This window comes from Andrographis paniculata, unplaced genomic scaffold (assembly GCF_009805555.1).
Source record: "Andrographis paniculata isolate CXL003 unplaced genomic scaffold, ASM980555v1 Contig79END, whole genome shotgun sequence".
NCBI lineage: Eukaryota > Viridiplantae > Streptophyta > Magnoliopsida > Lamiales > Acanthaceae > Andrographis > Andrographis paniculata.
The window spans coordinates 1,405,265-1,424,241 of NW_026137616.1; the positions used below are offsets into that span (position 1 = coordinate 1,405,265).

The 18,977-nt window shown below is 35.2% G+C and overlaps 4 protein-coding genes across 4 annotated transcripts; all 4 read right to left on the minus strand.

Annotated features, from left to right (window-relative positions):
• Positions 1-1,947: 1,947 nt before the first annotated feature.
• Positions 1,948-5,382, minus strand: LOC127240181 (protein LIGHT-DEPENDENT SHORT HYPOCOTYLS 10-like). Its single transcript, XM_051258700.1, has 2 exons — positions 4,640-5,382; positions 1,948-2,270 (listed from the first exon to the last, which is right to left on the minus strand). Exon 1 carries the CDS (start codon positions 5,213-5,215, stop codon positions 4,673-4,675), a length of 543 nt encoding a protein of 180 aa, XP_051114657.1. The 5' UTR covers positions 5,216-5,382; the 3' UTR covers positions 1,948-2,270; positions 4,640-4,672.
• A 5,059-nt stretch (positions 5,383-10,441) lies between these two features.
• On the minus strand, positions 10,442-13,547 carry LOC127240179 (uncharacterized). The gene is made up of 4 exons (XM_051258698.1): positions 11,549-13,547; positions 11,205-11,462; positions 10,851-10,970; positions 10,442-10,738 (listed from the first exon to the last, which is right to left on the minus strand). Exons 1-4 carry the CDS (start codon positions 12,698-12,700, stop codon positions 10,688-10,690), a joined length of 1,581 nt encoding a protein of 526 aa, XP_051114655.1. The 5' UTR covers positions 12,701-13,547; the 3' UTR covers positions 10,442-10,687.
• Positions 13,548-13,698: 151 nt separating this feature from the next.
• On the minus strand, positions 13,699-16,021 carry LOC127240180 (uncharacterized). The gene is made up of 4 exons (XM_051258699.1): positions 15,837-16,021; positions 14,981-15,139; positions 14,275-14,493; positions 13,699-14,188 (listed from the first exon to the last, which is right to left on the minus strand). Exons 1-4 carry the CDS (start codon positions 16,002-16,004, stop codon positions 13,844-13,846), a joined length of 891 nt encoding a protein of 296 aa, XP_051114656.1. The 5' UTR covers positions 16,005-16,021; the 3' UTR covers positions 13,699-13,843.
• Positions 16,022-16,353: 332 nt separating this feature from the next.
• LOC127240178 (probable polyol transporter 4) lies at positions 16,354-18,526 on the minus strand. Its single transcript, XM_051258697.1, has 2 exons — positions 18,105-18,526; positions 16,354-17,718 (listed from the first exon to the last, which is right to left on the minus strand). Exons 1-2 carry the CDS (start codon positions 18,340-18,342, stop codon positions 16,355-16,357), a joined length of 1,602 nt encoding a protein of 533 aa, XP_051114654.1. The 5' UTR covers positions 18,343-18,526; the 3' UTR covers position 16,354.
• Between the last annotated feature and the right edge of the window lie 451 nt (positions 18,527-18,977).

Here is an 18,977-nt window from a genome sequence, read left to right on the forward strand (position 1 = left end):
ACAGTCCGTAATCGTTAATCGAATTGTTGAGGGGCTTAGCAGTTGATAAACGACCCGGTGTGGATGTTGTATTTTTAAGGGAGGGGGATGTGATACCCCGGAATTGGATCGGTACTAGGCCAATTTTCATGTATTGATGAGTCGGACCTGGACCATCCAAAATTGAATAGAGTTTAAATGCAATAATTAAACTATTTAGGTTAACAATGTATATATTTCTTTTCGAAATCTTACTTAAAGGAACTCTATAGTTAAATGACCTCTTATAAAGTCTTTCAAAGTACTCGTCAATACGGACAAAATATGCTTGAAGTATTGACTGTGGAGCCCATTTACAATCCCGACGTGTCCAATCTATGTGACATGCTAACCGGGGTGTTACACTACCTTCACCACTGCATCGATCGATAGCGACCACCATCAGAAATTTTGCCTCAGATGGCGGCGCATGTAGCCAACATGTGGCTTTATCTTGTGAATTTTCTTTATAAGCCTATGTTACCTATTTTTCTATTCTAGTACATATGAGTTTCGAAATTTATTCTGGCGTTTGAAATTATTCTACTTTGGAAATTTCTGAAAATGTGATTTGTTATTTTGGGTTTGGGATATTTTCTGATTTTGAACTTTATATGTGGCATAAAGAAAATAAATATTCATATGTCAATAAATATTATTTTATACTAATTAGGATATTATTATCAATTTTGGAGTGTTCTTTATATATGACTTGACATAGAAAATAAGATAATTTGTCAAAGAGACTTGATAGACTTAAATACTTTCGATTAATTATTAAGATTTAGATTATAATTTTTTTATATCCAGTGTATTATGTTAGTTTTTATTTAACTCTATCAACTTTGTTTCATGTCAATTTATAGATCTATATTTCATTATCAATAATAAGCTATTTTTATTATTTTTGCAAAGTATTTTAATACATCTATCTACAAATATATCAATCACTTACACACTCAACTTTTCTAATAATTACTCGCACTTCACTAATTTACTAATTTACTTTCCAACATATGTACTCTATTAATATATTTATTAAATTGTATATACAATTCAAACAAATATATATATTTATTCATTAACGAGTGGAGTATTAAATAAGTTGTAACAATCAAATAATTTCAGAATTGGATTACTTGCTTTTCAAATTAATATTGTTAAAGATGTTTGTACTTTTTAACTTTAACCATTTCGAATTAATGTTTAATTAAAATGTCAACTTAAATTGCCCTTAACTTTTGGCTTAACATTTGTTTTTAATATAATTGAATCTTGAATTGTGAGGTAACAATGATATTTTAGATTGAATCAATAGTAACATCATAAAATTAATTAGCTTATACTCCATACGTCTCACATATTATGTCATTTTATATTTTTTGTGTTCTACATATCATGTCATATTTAAAAACAAAAAATAAAATAAAATTATACACTTTAATTATATTTTAAATTTTTTTATAATTTATAATTTTTAAAATTTTAATTATACTAATTAATTATTTTAATTTTATTTTATATTTATTCTTATTATATTGTAACAGTTTTTACATACATTCTTAATTATTTACTAATTATATTTTTTTTTTAAATTTTTGCGTATACAGTAACAATGTCATAATATCGGAGACGGAGAGAGTATATTATACAGGAATTGAAGCTAATCGGTAATGACAACAAGTAGAAACTTGTTATACGATATAGAGTGCTATATGATGAGCATAGTCTAATTTAGATCATCTTAAATAAGACTCATGTAATTCAACATGTTTATAAAAACAAACACACAATAATTTTTTACAAAATATAAGAGGTAAAGATATTTTTATCTTTTCATCTAATATAATTATTTTTATTATTCCAAAATTTCTGTGAAAAAATAAATAAATGAAATAAATTTCTCCTGGATAGAAAGAAGTATTCCTTTTTCTTGCTCGAATTCTTACAAGAATATTGGCTTTGATTACAATATATAAAGTACATACAACTGCTAAATTATTGTACAAATCCCAAAAACCAGATAGATTTGAGAGAAAGGAAAGAGGCAAGACAATTTATAATTCACAGACAACAAAACTTATAGCAAGCATTGCATTTGATGAACATGCAAAGATTATAAAAGTTTTGTGCATTAGAGACGAAGTGCAGAACGACTTACAGCAGCCCTTTTACCTGTTTCTGCACACAGGTATGCATATACATATACATACATATATATATATATATATTTCTTCCCCCACCATATGTTCCTGTAAGATAACGACAAGTTTCATCAGCCAATTATTTATTTTAAGGGATGAGATATGTAACTAAGCAAGAATATCAGACAAATATATTACAGCAAATTAACAAAGTTCAAAATGTGCATTTCTCTATAGAATTTTGCGATTAAAAATACAATAAAATGAAAAATAAGTTTTTAAGTGTTATATTTAAAATGATATACATGTTTTTAATAATGTTTTGATTGTAATCTAAAGTATGCAGACTTAGGTCCACATGACATATATTCTAGTATACTTTGAATGTTTTCTTCTTCATTACACTCCTCCTTCTAGGTTAAGATGCACCCCCTAATTAGCAAACATTAATATTCAAAGTTCCATCAGCAACTTGAATAATAAATTGGCATCTTACGAATAGGATATATGTAACTATCTATAATATTTCAGATTATCCCCGGGCTGTCTAAGTTCGTAGGAAGATTATAATCTTCTTCGGCTCGCCTTCATAAATATACGTTTGTTCTATTCCAAGACATATATAATCAATCAAACGAGCTGTAACAATGAAAAAGAAATTTCAATTAAGGCTGTGGGCAGAGATTAACTTCACTATATGTGTAAAGAATGACACATCCTTAGCTTGCACAATGAATAAAGTCTATCTTTTTATTTCCTTAATTAATGTTAATTGCACTAGTTTGTATAATAGTACTGATCATGCCTCAGAAAATTTCTTTAGATAGAGAAGATAAATTAGTTCCATCATGGGAATCACATAAGAACAGTTAGTGGATTAATTTTACAATTTTCTTGAAAATGGCAGAAAAAAACAGTTCTTTAACTATTTTGAATCCCATTATTATATAAGAGACCCTATACACTGCAAGTCAGAAAAATTCTGCAGGTGCATCCAGTTTTTGCAGGACAGATATATATATATATATATATAAATCTATACACACACAAAGCCCCTGATGACAGTCATCGTGACTTTTGATATCATATGGGGTCGGTTATATGAATCACTTAATACCATTGTATTCGATCAAGTTGAGACATATATATATTCTTATCTAAAGTTCAGACATAGATTCTGTCTAAAGTTTAGACAAAACCCTTGTAATGCCGAAGGCAATTACAGTTTTGACCTACATGACCAACACAAAATCTAAATATCAGGAGAGCTAATCTAGCAAAGATGCCAAGGACAATCAGGTAAATGTCTAAATCCAAATCATTACAAAGTATAATTAATAAATTCCTGGATGCATAATTTGACCCACGAAAGTATTTAATTAGCCCTCTCAAGGAATTTACTTTTCTTAGGGCTTATTCATAAGATTTTTTAAAAATAGATTTTAAGAATAATAATTATATACATATATATATATAGATAGATAGATAGATAGATAGATAGATACGTCAAAATTGTGAAGGTGATGATTACAAGAGCACAAATACAGAAAGAAAACATTGATGAGTAGCTTGGCGGCAGGTGCAAAACATGATGAGTTAATTGTTATTACATGAAAAGCAGCGAAACAAAAAATAATTGAATATTTTGTCCATTATAGACATAAATATGCTAAAGAGTTCCCCACAGTCCAACCAAAAATGCCAATTTGTGGGGAGGGGGGCAAAAGGATCTGCCAAAATCCCCAAAGATGCCCACAACAATGTGGCTGCCTCACTTGCAGTCGACCTGTTGTACTAACTGGGAATTTTTCACATTCCATTGATGAAGAATTTGACAAGAAAGAGTTGGATTCCCCCCTCATGCTTGTCTAAATTCGTCTATCCATTTCAAAGGGCTTACTTAGAACAAATTATAAAATAAACATTATCCCAATTAAATTACCTTAGCTAGGTAATTAATTCCAATATATAGAACTTCAATGAAAAAATAGGACACCAACATATATTTCGAAAAATATCGAAACTGGCTTAAAGGATTTAATCAATTATCTGACTGCTACAACAAGAGTTTAATGATTTCAAACAAGGTTAGAATCTAGTAGAAAGAGACTCAATTGGGGTTTAGGGTTTGTAAATTAAATCCAAACACTTGTAGGATTCTTATATGTTCTACTTCATTCTTGATATATAGATATGTCTATGTTGTAACCTAATTATCGAATAGAAAAGTTAGGGTACCATACAAAGCTCTTATTATTATTCTCAGATATTGTTAACATAATTTCAAATTTCTGTTGTCTACTAATTATTGATTGCATTCAGCTAGGGTTTTATGAAGGGAGGTGAAAGTTTCAAAGTTCATGTCTGTACTACGATTAGATTAATGCTTCAGAAGTTCAGATTCGATCGATGTCTGATCCCACTCGAATCGTGGATCTTCTTCAACAAGAATTACATAATTAATTAATTAATATTACCTGTATTAATCAATGGAGGATCTGAGATTCAATTCAAGAGAACCGTACGATGGAAGAATTGGCTCCATCGTGAGGAGTCCCACTGCCACTGCAACTCCCGCTACCTCCACCTCTCTTCTTCTTCTTGTACGGAATTCCTCGTGCCCTAGCCTGCCTTTCCTTAACCTCCCTCAGGTAAATCCTTATGGCTCCACTGGCAAAAGGGTTTCTCTCCGGCGGGCCGCCGTTCTCCTCGTAGGCGGCGCGCAGGCGGCCGATGAGGGCATCCAGGCTGCCCCACGCCTGACGGAGCGGGCAGCTGCACGGCGCCGGCGGATCTGGCTGCCCGTAGAAGATGCAGCCGTGTATGTGGACTTTAGTCTTCCCGAACTGATCCAGATACCTCAGGAAATCGAGCACTTGGTTGCTGCTGCAATCGGCGAGCCCCACCGGCGGCTGCTGGTTCCTCAGGAACTGCCCGAAAGTGTTCCAGTCGCGGCGTTTCTGCGACTCGTAGCGGCTCGGCGGCACCGCGCCGGAGGGATGATCGGTGCTGTCCCGGGGAGACCTTTCTGACAAAACCCTTCCTCGATCCATCTCGATCGATCGATTGAGTGGAGAAATTAATTAGATGTGAGTAACTCAGTGGATGGATTCCATGAAATTATAAGAGGGTCTGTGAATGATTCAGAATTCTTGGTAGCAGCTAGTTATAATGAGTTGAAGAAGAACATCACATCATGTAAGAGGAGGCTGCAAATGAGCTGATCAGATCAGATCAGATTATGACATGCAATACAAACAATACAATACAATACAATGCAATGCAATTCAATGGGCCATCTCTCATCATTTCCTTTTCACGTTTTTCTTTTATTATATATAAATACGTTGATATTCCATTTGGTTTGTCTTTTTAATTTCGAGACATCTGCTTAATTGCTGGTTTTTAACAGTTAATTGAATTTATGTATGGTATAGACTATTATTTTGCATATATATAAGCATTTTGAGCAAAAGTAGGGTTTAGTTACAAATTTTCCAATATACCAGAAAACTGTTTTTTTTTGTGTAACATTGAGGCATATATCGGTAGTTCATGTTAGAATTAATCAACAAACATTGATATTAACATTGAATATAATGATGATGTTAGAACTCTAAACGGTCCAAACGTTGCTTTTTGGGATTTGCTCTGAATAATGTTTTGAATATATATAATATTTTGTCATAATATTAAATATTTATAGAAAAATGCAACAATTGTATGTCTATGGATCATACGCTGATGCATCATTAAGTTCATCATTTTGCTAAACTTAATTTTAACCACATAGAATCTTAATTCAACAATCTTAAAATTAAGAATTGAGGTTCAGCATGGGATCCATAAAGAGAGCCTATAGATGAATTATTTGAATTTAATACTCCATCCGTCCCACGTACCATCCACATTGCCGTTTCTGTCCGTCCCACATACCATGTCACTTTCATTTTTTGGAAAATGATTACACACTTTAATCTCATTTTAAACTTTTTAATTTTATTTTTTTAAATTTTAATTAAACTAATTAGTTATCTTAATCTTAAGTTATAATTATTTATATTATCAAAGATAATTATTTTCACTAATACATTCTTAATTATCTATTAATTACACTCCTCCTAAAATACTGTGTCTATATGTGACGTAAATAAATATTAGATAAAGTATTTTTAATAGATAATGTGTTTTATATAATATTTGAAAACTAAATATTATGTATAATATATATTAGGAGAATCTTTTATTAATAATACGACATTAAAGTTGAAAATTGAGGAATCTTATACACATATATACATATCTAGAATGTGCACATCATTATTAGATCCAAGTGTTGTAGGACGCATGTACACATTTATTTTTCAGACGAGTTTACTATATTTGTTGGAATATAATTATATAATAATTATGTATTAACTCAACACAAAACTATTACTTTTTATCTCAATCGAAATTATCTTTTTAAATTATTATTAAAAAAAAAAAATTCCCATTTCTTTTGTAGTAAAATTGCATATCTATTTTTGGCATTTATTATAAAAGGACAAAAAATATCTATTATTATAGATTCTCGCTAAACTTATGTTCAAATATTTGAACATACAATTGAAAAATGGAAGGAATATAATTTCATCATATGGCACGTAGTAAACAAGCCATTGATTATATTGACTTAAAAGACGGAATATATAACTTTTAATCATAATTTACGGAATTACTTTATGACACTTTTTATAGAGTAGAATGATCACATAAACAAATATATTAATTATAGATTTAAGATAACGACGACTTTAATTATAGGAATCTATATATGTAAACATATACTTAATTACCATTGATAGTTGACATTTCTTAATACGAAAAGATTAAGAAAGATGTCAATACCTTAACAAAATGTCCAATCTTTTCAAGGATCATTTATCCTCTATCTCATCAATGAGTTTCTAGGCAATCCAAAGTCAGAGCTATGGAAGATTAGCCTGTCCTTTTTGTGGTTTTTGTAGTTTGATATTTATTATTATTATTATTATTATTATTATTATTATTATTATTATTATTATTATTATTATTATTATTATTATAAAATCACTGTTACATAAATTCAAACAGCTAAAACTACTTTATAAAATAAAATGAAAAAACCCTCAAACCATCGCTAGACAAACTCATCAAACCACAATGTTTGTGTTACGTGTGTAGCTTCAACATATGTATCTTGTGATTTATGCACACAAAATTACAATTCAGAATATGGGATGTGTTTTTATTTTCAATTTTAATGTTTTTAAAGTCAAAATGATTGCAAACTACCATATTTTGAATGAAAATTGAGAATTGTGTTTTATTTTATGTTTCTTTGTGTTTGCAACACCACATTGCAGATATATATATATCTGTATAACTTTCTGTTTCATTTTTCTTATTTTTCTTCGGTAGCTCAGAGAGAACCTTCAGCAACATTGTTTCTCTCAAATAATTAATTAAGGGTAGATCTTTGATTTGCACCTACTTATATACTAATTGCAAGCCTTTCTTGTGTATGCATGGTTACTTTGATAATTGAGGTTGTCAATTATCATAGAATGATTGCCCAAATAATATGTACATGCTTAGCAAGAATTTAGACACAGTTTAAAATGATTGAAATTATTTTCACTACTCGCAATTATTGAGCAAAGACAGCCAGCAACTTCGAATTGATGCCTTTAATTAGAGATAATGTTTTGATGAACAAAAGCAGTCATTTCTGTGAGACAAATGGAATCTAATTTGGCACCACCACTGAATTCATATATACTCATATATATATATATATATATTAGCTGTATATATAATTTGTATCTGGTTATTTACTTATAAATCTATCTTAATTATTAATATTTTCCAACATAGGTAAATTAAAGGTGTAATGATAATAGTTACATTAAAACCAACATTAAATTTAGGGTACAATTTTGCATTTCTCTTCCATTGAAGAAAGAAAAGTTTATCAGCGGGTCAATCCAAAGTCACCAATAACTCAAATGCAGTAAAATAAAATAAAATAGTGAATTGAACAATGAATCCCATGATCATTTTATGGTTAAAAATTTTTCGGATGACTTTAATAACATTTTCCTACATACAATAAAACAAGGATTTCATCAAATTTTTTTTTTTTAAAAAAAAAAAAAAAAAAAAAAAAAAAAAAAAAAAAAAAAAACCGAATTTAAAAGTGTAAACAAAATGCAATTCCAAGATAATTTACAAATCACTTGTAAATGCAATTCCAATGCACAATTAGACCAACAAAGTGAAGAGGAGAGGGTACATTACAACACCATTTAAAGCCATTTCTATTATATATTTCATGAACATGCATGCACTAAACATATTGAGGGACTTATCTTGTTCAAGAAAAGTTTTGTTGATATTCTTACACAAATTTGCATACCTCAAACTTGAGGGGGAATATTAGCATATATTGATTAAAAACATTTAACATATATTGAATGTGTATCTTGTTATTTACTCTTGTATGTTTCTATCTTAGGAATATTAGGTGAAGGAATAATAGTAGCATTAAAAGTTTACTATTTCTTGAGTGTGTGTGTGTGTAACTGTTATAAAAAGGGTAGAAGAAGGGGCCTTAATCAAAAGTTGAAATGTTATCTTTATACATACATACTATATAAACATAATGTGAATATATATAATGTTGTACAATATGTTGTAGCATAAATGATGTGATGAAGGGAAGGGCAAGTTAAAATAATTAATGTAGTAGGTAAGGAAAGTGTGATGGCGCATTCATAGTGGGCCACAATGGGTCGGGTCGACATAATGGCAATCAAGAATTACTACTACTACTACTATTTTAATTGGAATTGTGAAATGTTAATGAGCGATAACATCCTATTCTACCATGGTGGAAAAACACTTCCAACACATTCATTATTGATTTTGGAGTTGGTTAATTAACACTAGTACGATATTATCTGCTTTAAGCTGAGCCCGTATGAATTTATTTTTGGACTTGCTATCTGACCCACCACAAATGTAACCGACCCAACGCTGTTAGGAGATTTTCGACACAAAGCCTCGTGCTAATGGAATTTATAAAGTGTGAATTTTTTTCCACATCTTCCGATGCACCCCCAACAATTGACCGGTAAATTTTCAACTCAATCAGCCCTTTTGTAGACTATTGATAAATAAGTTAAGTGAGAGAGAGAGAGAGAGTGTGTGTGTGTATTGCATTTGCATTGCAGAAATGAATCCTGCAAAAAATAGCACTAGTTTCCAATTGTCGAATGGGTCCCACTCCAACTGTATAAGTTTTGTCTATATCAGAGAAAATTAGGGCTTTTGAGTGATAGTAATTGATTGAAGGAAGAGGAGAGGACTGGACTGGACCGGACCGGACCGGACCTCCTCCAACTTTCAAAATGTTTATTTCTTTCTGATTGACTGCTTGATTGAAGAAATGCCACCAGAAAAGGAACAAGCATCTTTCTGCTCATCAGATTGGACTACTGGGAGGGTCCTAAAGAATCTCCCTCTATTACCTAAAGAGATCAGGGCTTTGAATATATTTCACAAGACTAGGAAACCAATCATGTGCATTTGAGGTCCAGGTTGAGGTTGCACTCATAGCTTATTAGATTCATGAACGTTCCCATAAATGCTCTCCTACAATTAATTAATTGGTTATTATTATCCCAAAATTACTTTCTTAGGTGTTTCACCACCAAACCTAAAGTTATTTCATGTACACGACTATAAATAGGCCATTCTACACACTATTTTGCCAAGACTCATTAGGCCTAAAATTAATCATTCAAAACACTATTTTTGCCATCCTAGATGTTCAACATCTAGTTGTCGCTCACTCCTTAAAAAGTACATATAGCTCTCATTACAAGATCAACCATATAGAAGGTCCCCCCCTACTCCTTGAAAAGTACCAATGACTCTCAATAGAGGGATTATAATGAAGACCACAGTTAACCAATTCAATCTAACAATTAGTATCACACCATATTACCTAAAGAGAATTGGTTCATTCATTCAATATAACATTTAGCTTATTAATTCATAACATATTCACTTAAAGCACATTCATTTTGACAAAAATTACCGGGTAAGGAAACCAATAAATAAACAAGGAAGATGACTTAACAAACTATGGTCTTCCAATTTTCTCAAATACATTGAATAAATAGGAAAGCTGTTAGTAGTACTGTGAGCTTTTGTCCATCAAAAGCAGGAATGCCAGTGATCTCATGTCACACTTAATGTCAAGAAGGATTTCATCTAAGCAGAGGTTCCTCAAGTATATATACATGTGAACGCATCGAACTGAAAGATCTAACTTTTCACATTGACACAAATTTAGACAAATCCACTAACATATCCACAGAGCATACAGCTAACAGCACACATGGTTTCTTCAGAATCATCACATTTAAAACCAAACATAGATGTTAAAAAGTTCAGACCCATAACCTACATAACATCAAACGAAGCAGTATTTCATCCTAGTCGCTGGCACGGTAGAACTGTAAAAGTTTCGGGTATGCCACAGTTTCCTAGCAAATGAAAAGATTATGAAATGTATTAGTGTCTGCAGTTCAAGTTGCATTCTCATTGCTTGTATCTTATGTATCTAGTTCACAAAATAGGAAACTACAAAACCTTTACCTGACATGTTCCATCAGAGTTGGCAGGGAAATTAAACCCAATCGAGCAGTTTTCCAACACTTGTGGGCTTTTCATCCATGCCTTTCGTGCGTCGCATATTTTTATTTTGTACTTGAATATCTGTAATGAAATACACAGGAACAAGCATTCAATATACAGTGGCACAATTCTTACAAGGCAAGACTTCTCTGGCCATAATCACAAAAACTCAAAGTTGCTTCCACTTCGTATTTTCACATTCATATTCAGAGAGCTAAAAACAAAAGTAAAGGAACATCTTGGAAGAGAAAACACAAAATATTTCCAACTTTAAAAATTTAAGAAAAATAATTAACCGAAGCAAAAAGCAAGAACCTCAGAAAGAGGGACAGTTGGTTTCTCCAGTTCCTCCCCATCTATATCCACACCAGTACCCTGGCATTCGGGGCATAATACTGAGACAATCTGCTTTTCTAGCACATCATGCTTTGCCCTGCTTTTACCCGTCTTGCTTTTAGTTTTTCTCCTAGATCGTCTTCTCACTTTGGGATGAACTGACTGCTTTTCATAAATTTCAACCTCACAGAGTAGTAACCAATGAATGAGACATGAAGTGTGAAACAGATGGAATGCCTGAATGAAAATGGGATCACTCATTTTAATATTACAAGATAATAGCAGAGAGCTGCCAAACATCAAACAAAAAGATGAAATCTCACCCCATTAGTATTTCGGCTGCTGCAAGCAAGCTTTCCAGTTCTTCTGTTCAAGAGGGTGGCAACATCTTTATTTGGAAGCATCTTCTGTTGGCATATATCACAAGCCCTCTCTGAGGCAACACGCTGTTGTTTTCTCAACTGTTTCCTCATGGTTTTGCTTGATAAAATTCGAGAATGAACTAGCTGATCATCATTTCCAGACAAGATTTTAACAATTGAATTATTTGAAGATTGAGACTCTTCACCAGACGAATCATCTCGATTACTTAAGGCCTCACTTACATCCTCTGGATCAGAGAATGACTTCCTCTTCTTACCTCTAGAACCAAAGCCATCCTCAGCTTCTGAGTAAGGACTAAAAGGAAGCGAATATGTGAAACCATCAAGTAATCCCTTCCGACCCAGGTTATAGTTGTAAGAAAAAGTAACAACAGAAAAGTCATGTTCAGGAACCCCATTAATATTCATAACCTCAGATCCCTTTTTCCCAAGCCATTCACACCATATACTACAAACTTTATTGGAGGTTCCACCTTTCTCACTAAATTTACCACCAATCAGTCCAACTCCCACATGCCTCACTACCAAATCAGACACCTCATCTTTTTGCAAAACCGCAGGAATAATGAGGTCCTTACTGCTTTCATCACCATCAAAGCTCGCATAGCTGTGATTTTCATCACAATCATGATTCTTCTTAGAATCCCGAAGTACATGAGTACTAGCATCCGCTCCCAAACCTTCACCGTAATTAACAATAGCAAGGCTATCTGCATCAGCGCTATGGTTGTCTAGAAACTTGTTTTGCTCGGAACCTGAAGCAAGTAAACTTCTACTGTTCTCCTCTGAATCATCATGAAAGAAAAGCATGCCATCACTGAACGGCCATGGATTTGGTTTCAGCAGAGTCATTTGAGCAGCTGCCAACCTTTCGGTGTGTAGACTACCCTTCAAGTGATTAAACAGAACTGAATCACTATAACAGGGTGCAAGACATAAAGAACAGTAAAATATCAATTTCTTTCCATCTTCCCTAATTTCAACATACGGGTGCCCTTGAGATCTCACGTTCCGAAGAGTCGTCCTCACCAACTGCTCTTTCAAATTGCCTGCACTCGTCTTTGGAAACCCTAGTTCTCTTGTATCCGCCATTTACCAGTTGCAATAAGTATATTACTTCAAAACTACCAAGATATAACCCAAACTCTTAACATCCACGGGACAATCCACAATGTGTGAGTCCAGATTCAATCACCATAACTAAACTGAAACATTATCCTTTAAATGAAGAAATTCAACTTGTGTCAGGGATTGTCCTTATCACACAAACATTTATCGTATACCCAGTGGAAGTTTGAAGTTCAAGATTCACTTATCACAAACCCACAATCTTTGCACTTAGTAATAAGAAATCAGTAACTCCCCCAAATCACACGTCGATTGCAGACCACAGAATTCCCAAACACCGGTTCAAATTAGATCGAGAAAAAGCGCAATGGCAACAGCCTTCTTGAATAACAGGGAATTGACCAAAACAAACCCTCGGTATGCTCAAATGTTCAATCCCAGTTGCAACGGCATAAAAACAGAAATTAAAACGACAAAGACAACGAAATACCTAACTCAAAATTCAGAAAACCCTAAACTTACAACTTCGCGGCACCGTAGGTATTATAAAGGTCTTAACAAACCGTCGAGCTATTCGTTTTCCAGCTATCATCCCCCCAGCAAACACACAGCAATAAACCATCAGCAAGCTCGATTCCTCCAGAGCAATCATTTTCAGTGCTTCAACGAAAGGGGAAAAACTCGAGCGCAGAGCAACAGAAAGGAAAAATTAGCTGGGAAAATCAAAACTAGAGATGCATACAGTCTCGAATTTTCGTTATCAGACTAGTGTATGATTGCACACGCAGAAATGGCGACCACAAAACAGATGAAAGGGCGCGGGCCGGAGGAGGCGAAACCAGAACGAAGTTCTAATCGATTTTGGCTTTGCAACAAACAGAAATCAAGGTTATGATTCCGTGTCTCTCGGGAAGGAAAAGGACAGTGTGCCTAACGGATCTCATCCGTCCAATTTATGATCGAAGACGCAATCAACGGCGCCGATGCGTTCACTTGAAGAGGCATATATAGGAAGATTCGAATTTCTAAAAACGTGATTCGCCATATGCCAATAAATAAATAAATATTCAAATTACAGCCATGCCTAAGATCCAACAATCTGCAGTTAATGAAGAAGAAATTGACATGGCTAAGGCTTGACACTATCCACAATTTTTGAAAATGGATTCATGAGATGAACACTGAAAGCATAATGAGGGAATTATACAACGAATGTATAGCTAAAGGTGCAGCGAGGTTTCCTGTCCAGCAGTAGGAGGATCCGAGTACGATTCCGACAATAAAAAGCTGTAAGAAATTCTCGCCGGAGAAGTGAGCCGCGCTGAATGCAAGAGAACTCAATGCAACCGCTTGTCGCCATTCCATATCGGAGGCGGCTAGCGATGTTAGAAGAAAGCCTCTGTAAACAACTTCTTCCAGCAGCGGCGTTACAATGCTGTAGACAAGAACACTGCACACTATGGAGCTTGAGCTGCTACAAAGAACATCCTTAACAAAGGGATCGTTGGCATCCTGTAATGTCAATTCATGTACAGACAGTGAGTAATATTATCTTCTTTGTGCATTTTATGAACAAATAAAGAGTGGAGTGGCTTTACCTTAGAGCCTATCAATATTTCAGCAAAATATGAAGTAATGAAAACCAATGAAGAAAGAAATCCAAAGCCAAGAGCTACTCCTAATAATATGCTTCTTCCTTTCGAAGATTTGCTACCATGGAAGAAATCTGCAAGATCATATTGAGGCTTCCCAGGACGCTTTAAAAGTAGCAAAACAATTCCAAGCTCTAGGGTTTGGATTCCAAGTAATAAGAATGCCTATTCAACAAACAGCAATATCAGTTTGATATTTAACGACTACAACTTCAAATGAAGAGAACTTAAAACCTTCACCGGCATATTTACACATTATTGTCCATCCACTTAATTTGAGACCGATTTTACAGAAAACTAGTTATATGAGATTCTCCAAATGAAAAGTGCAAAATTATCATATCAACTAGAGTCAAACAATTAATTGAGACACTTCCTCGATACAAGAATCACAGTGACAATTAGAGAGTTCAAGAATGGTAAATAAAAAAATTCTTACGGGTACAAACTTGATGGTTTTGATGAAATTAAAATGTAAGAATAATAAGCATACAGTTCATAATGCCATCTTGAACATATAGAAATAAAAAATTGCAATGCTAAGAAGAAGAGAAAAAGAAATGGTATTCCTTAACAAATATCCACAATTCTAGCTGACTGATAGATCAGAAGACAGAAATATCAATTAATCAATCTCACATGGGAAGTTTACCGCAATCTGTGGATTGAGAAGAGGCTGTTGCAATAACTTCGCGGCGGCAGACAAACCACCAAAACTTAATGGAACGTGAATGCCAAATACGTAAAAACCTACAGAGCTCCATACATTTCCAATATCAACTTGTGCATTTGTTTTGAGAATTGAGAAACCCTGTAATAACAAAGAGAAAGATTTCAATGGATAGCTTCAAAATTAGTACATGTGAATATCGAACCTGAGGGAATCCACACATATCCTAATTTCCTATCCATAGAAGCCCAAGCAAACTTAAATTTTAGCTCATTTGTATGATTCCACCTGGAATCTCAGCATCTTGTTATTAGTCATTCTCTCCTTTCTTCTATTGACAAGGCTGTAGCTAATTCTAAACACAAATTTGCCAATAATAACTGGAGGACAAATATCTCAGGCATAGCAAGATCCCGTGCTAACTAAAATTGAAAAACTTGATTACATTAACCTATGCATACAAATTTTAGTTCAGTGCTGATGAGAATATGGTATTTGCATTATCAATCTTGTATTTTGTAGTGTATATAATGTTTGCTTCCAGAACCTGAAAACGAGAACTCAATTCAATCAGGGGCACACTTTGACAGAAAAAAAAAAATGATAAACAATTTCAATTAAAAGCTAAAACCTCATTTTCAATTCTGCTTCACAGTTGAAAATCCGAAGTCACCACAATTATCAATTGAAACCCTTCTTCCTCATCACAACCCCCACACCCCCCCCCCCCCCAACCACACAAAGAATTAGTACCCATATGGATGTGTTATTGGTTCTATACTAAGAAGCATAATTCAGACAGCGAAACAACAAAATAATCAAAAAAATCAGAGGTTACTTGGTGTGTTGCTGGATCGTCGTCTTTTCCCCTGCAACAACACTGGAAAGAGGACAGTCGGCCGCAGACGAATCCATCGCTGGGCAGCAACTTCTTGTAAACCCTAATGGCATTGGTTGGACCTAGACTCAAGAAAGGGCTATGTACCGAAGTAGTAATAATACTCATGCCCAGCTATCAGCAACTGCAGGAAAATCTCGCACTCGACGTTTGATTGAAGAGATTGAGAAAAGAGGGATGATTGAGAAACAATAGGGATTTTATGTGTATGTATTTTGTAAGTTTCCAGAGATAGCAGAGAGAACAGTTGTCTTTTCTTCGAAAAAAGCTTTTTCCATTCAAAATTTTAAAAAAACTAAAAAGTATACAGGACGTTTGAAGCACAACCTCAAAGTGGTAAAAATATTAACGGCTTTGAAACGTGAATCTGTCGTATGCCATGATGATTCCTAGGATTGCTCCGATGACGTTTTGGGCAAACAAACAATTGGACATGAATAATCAACTGTGTCAAAAGTTCATTCTTTGGACACCAAATGTTGTACATCTCCGAGCTGAACTTCACTTCCCTGCAGCTCATATCCATCCCGAAACAACACCTCGATCTGCTCCAGCGACTTCCCTTTCGTCTCTGGCACAAATTTGTATGCAAACGCCACCGAGAGTGCAGAAATGACCGAAAAGATAAAGAACGCCCCGCCAACCGTTATCGCTTTCGACATCGAAAGGAACGACATGGCAATTAGCCCGCTGCACACTCGGTTCCCCACGGCCCCGAGAGCCGACGCCTGCGCTCGGACCCTCAATGGGAAGATTTCCGACGTAACAACCCAACAAACCGGACCCATGCCGACGGAAAAGAACGCAACATTGCCGCAAACCGAAAGCAGCGCCAATGCAATCCCTATTGATCCCGGTCCGATGAACGAGAGTGTCGCGCCGATGCTAAACAGGCATATCGTCATCCCGATCGTGCTCATATACAGCAGAGGCTTTCTCCCGACTTTGTCGATGAGAACGATAGGGATCAAGATGAATAACGTCTTTGTCACTCCCACAGCGACGGTAGCTGCAAGAAGCTTCGAGTTATCGACAATGCCGGCAGCTTTGAAGATCTCGGGACTGTAGTATACTGTCGCATCGATCCCCGTGATTTGTTGGAAGCATTGGATACCGAAACCGGTAACGAGCATCCTGCGGAGGGCCGGCGAAGGATTAAGAAGCTCACGCCAGACGCTTTTTTCCTCGAGTTTGCTATCGCCGTCGAATCCTGCAGCTAATTGTATTTCGGCGAGCCTTTCATCGACCTCGGCTTCGTTTTCGTTCGTTTTTAGAAGCACTTGTCGCGCTTCGTCTACTCGATTTTGCATCACCAGCCATCGCGGAGATTCGGGGATTATAAACAGAGCAACTGCGATGAAAATGGACGGAAGGATTCCCACGGCGAGCATTATTCGCCAGTTGACGTGCGCGGGAAGCCCCGAGAAGGCGTAATTCGAAACGTAGCCGAGGAGGATCCCGAGATTAATGAAGATCTCCGGGAACGACGTGAGTGAGCCTCGAGCGGCTGTCGGCGATATCTCCGCTATGTAAACCGGCGCGATCATGACGCCAAATCCAATTCCGATGCCGGCGAGGATTCTTCCGATCATTAGGACGCCGAATGACGGGGCGATCGTCATTACCGCAGCGCCGGCTTGGAACACAATGGCGGCCAGCCCCATTGTCCATTTTCTTCCAATGGCGTCCGATGTTCTTCCTCCCCCTAAACTGCCCAAAAGGGACATAACACTCAAGATTCCGACAAGAATCTCTTCCTGCACCTCTGTTATCTTCAGATCTTCGTGGATAAATAAGATGGCTCCGCTCATAACTCCGACATCTGCACATCGAAGAAAGCCATTCTTAATCCCAACTTTAATTACAACTCTACGAACAAACAAATTGCCATTGGAAGTTAGCTTAACTAACAGCAAGTTTTAGAGCCCAGAACGAGCCAATTGCAGTCTCTGCAGAGACCTAAAACACAAGCATTAATGGCATCCAAGATTCGGACATAACAGGACAACAGAAAATCAGATCCTCGGAAAGAGTGGGGATTCCAAACACTTGTCGAAAAAGGTAATCTAATCCTCCCATATCATTGAATTCAAAACTTCGATTTCCCTTTCTATTCGTCTAAATCCGAACAAGAGAGAACTGATTTCACTTCCCAGAAAGAAGCACAAAAATAAAATATGCCGATGAAGGAAGGTCAAAGGTTCTTACCATAGCCGAGGAGGACACTGTTGAGCGATGCGAATACCGAACAGGCAAAGACATATTTCCTGGTAACCTTCCGCCTCTCCATCTGGCGTCGGTGGTCGGCGGCATCGTAATCTTCGTCAAAATCATCGTCGTCGTCGTCCTGTGTCGGCTGACTGTCCATTCTCCTGTACTTATTGTTCTTGCCTGACAATCCCATGCCCGCAGCCCCATTTTCTTGGGCGCCTCCTACCAACCCCATAGTCAAGCAAAATCAAGGGGGAAGGAGAAGAGAACTTTAATTTAGATCTGAAGGAGAAATTGATCTGATTGGGATCGGCAAGTTGGCATTCTTTAAGTTCTTACCCCAGCCCAAGTTCCGGTGGAGCTTTCCTACAACTATCAACTATCCCTATAGTCTATTCTAATCGATTTGGATATTTGTGTTTCTTCATTTATTTTTCTTTCTTCTTCCTTACAAAGCTTTCTTTTTATTATTACCATGACCAATATCTTTTAAAATACAAAACACTGCTGTAATTTCTTTTAAATTATACAGAGTTTGTATTTTTTTAGTTTACAGTCGTAATTTTAAATTATAAATATTAAGTTGATATTCTAAAAATGACAGTATTTTGTTAGAGGATGTTGAAAATTATATAAGTATTGACTTCAGAGATGAGAAAATATATATATATAGTGTGTGTATAAATGTGATGGTTGACCAGTCATTTGTTGAGGAATTTTCCCAAATACAAAAGGGGTGTGTTTGTTTGGAGGTTTGGATTTTTTTGAATTAGGATTTAAATAATAAAAATTTTGAATTTGAATAGTTGTATGATGTGATATAAATAGGCGTTGATGTGATGTTTTGAATGTAAAATTAATTTTTAATAT

Coding starts and splice junctions, on each gene's coding strand:
- LOC127240181 (XM_051258700.1), bottom strand. CDS start 5,215: ATGGATCGAGGAAGGGTTTTGTCAGAAAGGTCTCCCCGGGACAGCACC.
- LOC127240178 (XM_051258697.1), bottom strand. CDS start 18,342: ATGGGGTTGGTAGGAGGCGCCCAAGAAAATGGGGCTGCGGGCATGGGA. Junction 17,719..18,104: donor CAGTGTCCTCCTCGGCTATG/GTAAGAACCTTT, acceptor TTCGATGTGCAG/ATGTCGGAGTTATGAGCGGA.
- LOC127240179 (XM_051258698.1), bottom strand. CDS start 12,700: ATGGCGGATACAAGAGAACTAGGGTTTCCAAAGACGAGTGCAGGCAAT. Junction 10,971..11,204: donor CAACTGTCCCTCTTTCTGAG/GTTCTTGCTTTT, acceptor ATTTCATTACAG/ATATTCAAGTACAAAATAAA. Junction 10,739..10,850: donor ACTCTGATGGAACATGTCAG/GTAAAGGTTTTG, acceptor TTCATTTGCTAG/GAAACTGTGGCATACCCGAA.
- LOC127240180 (XM_051258699.1), bottom strand. CDS start 16,004: ATGAGTATTATTACTACTTCGGTACATAGCCCTTTCTTGAGTCTAGGT. Junction 15,140..15,836: donor ACGATCCAGCAACACACCAA/GTAACCTCTGAT, acceptor TTGTTATTACAG/GGTTTCTCAATTCTCAAAAC. Junction 14,494..14,980: donor TTCTCAATCCACAGATTGCG/GTAAACTTCCCA, acceptor TTTGTTGAATAG/GCATTCTTATTACTTGGAAT.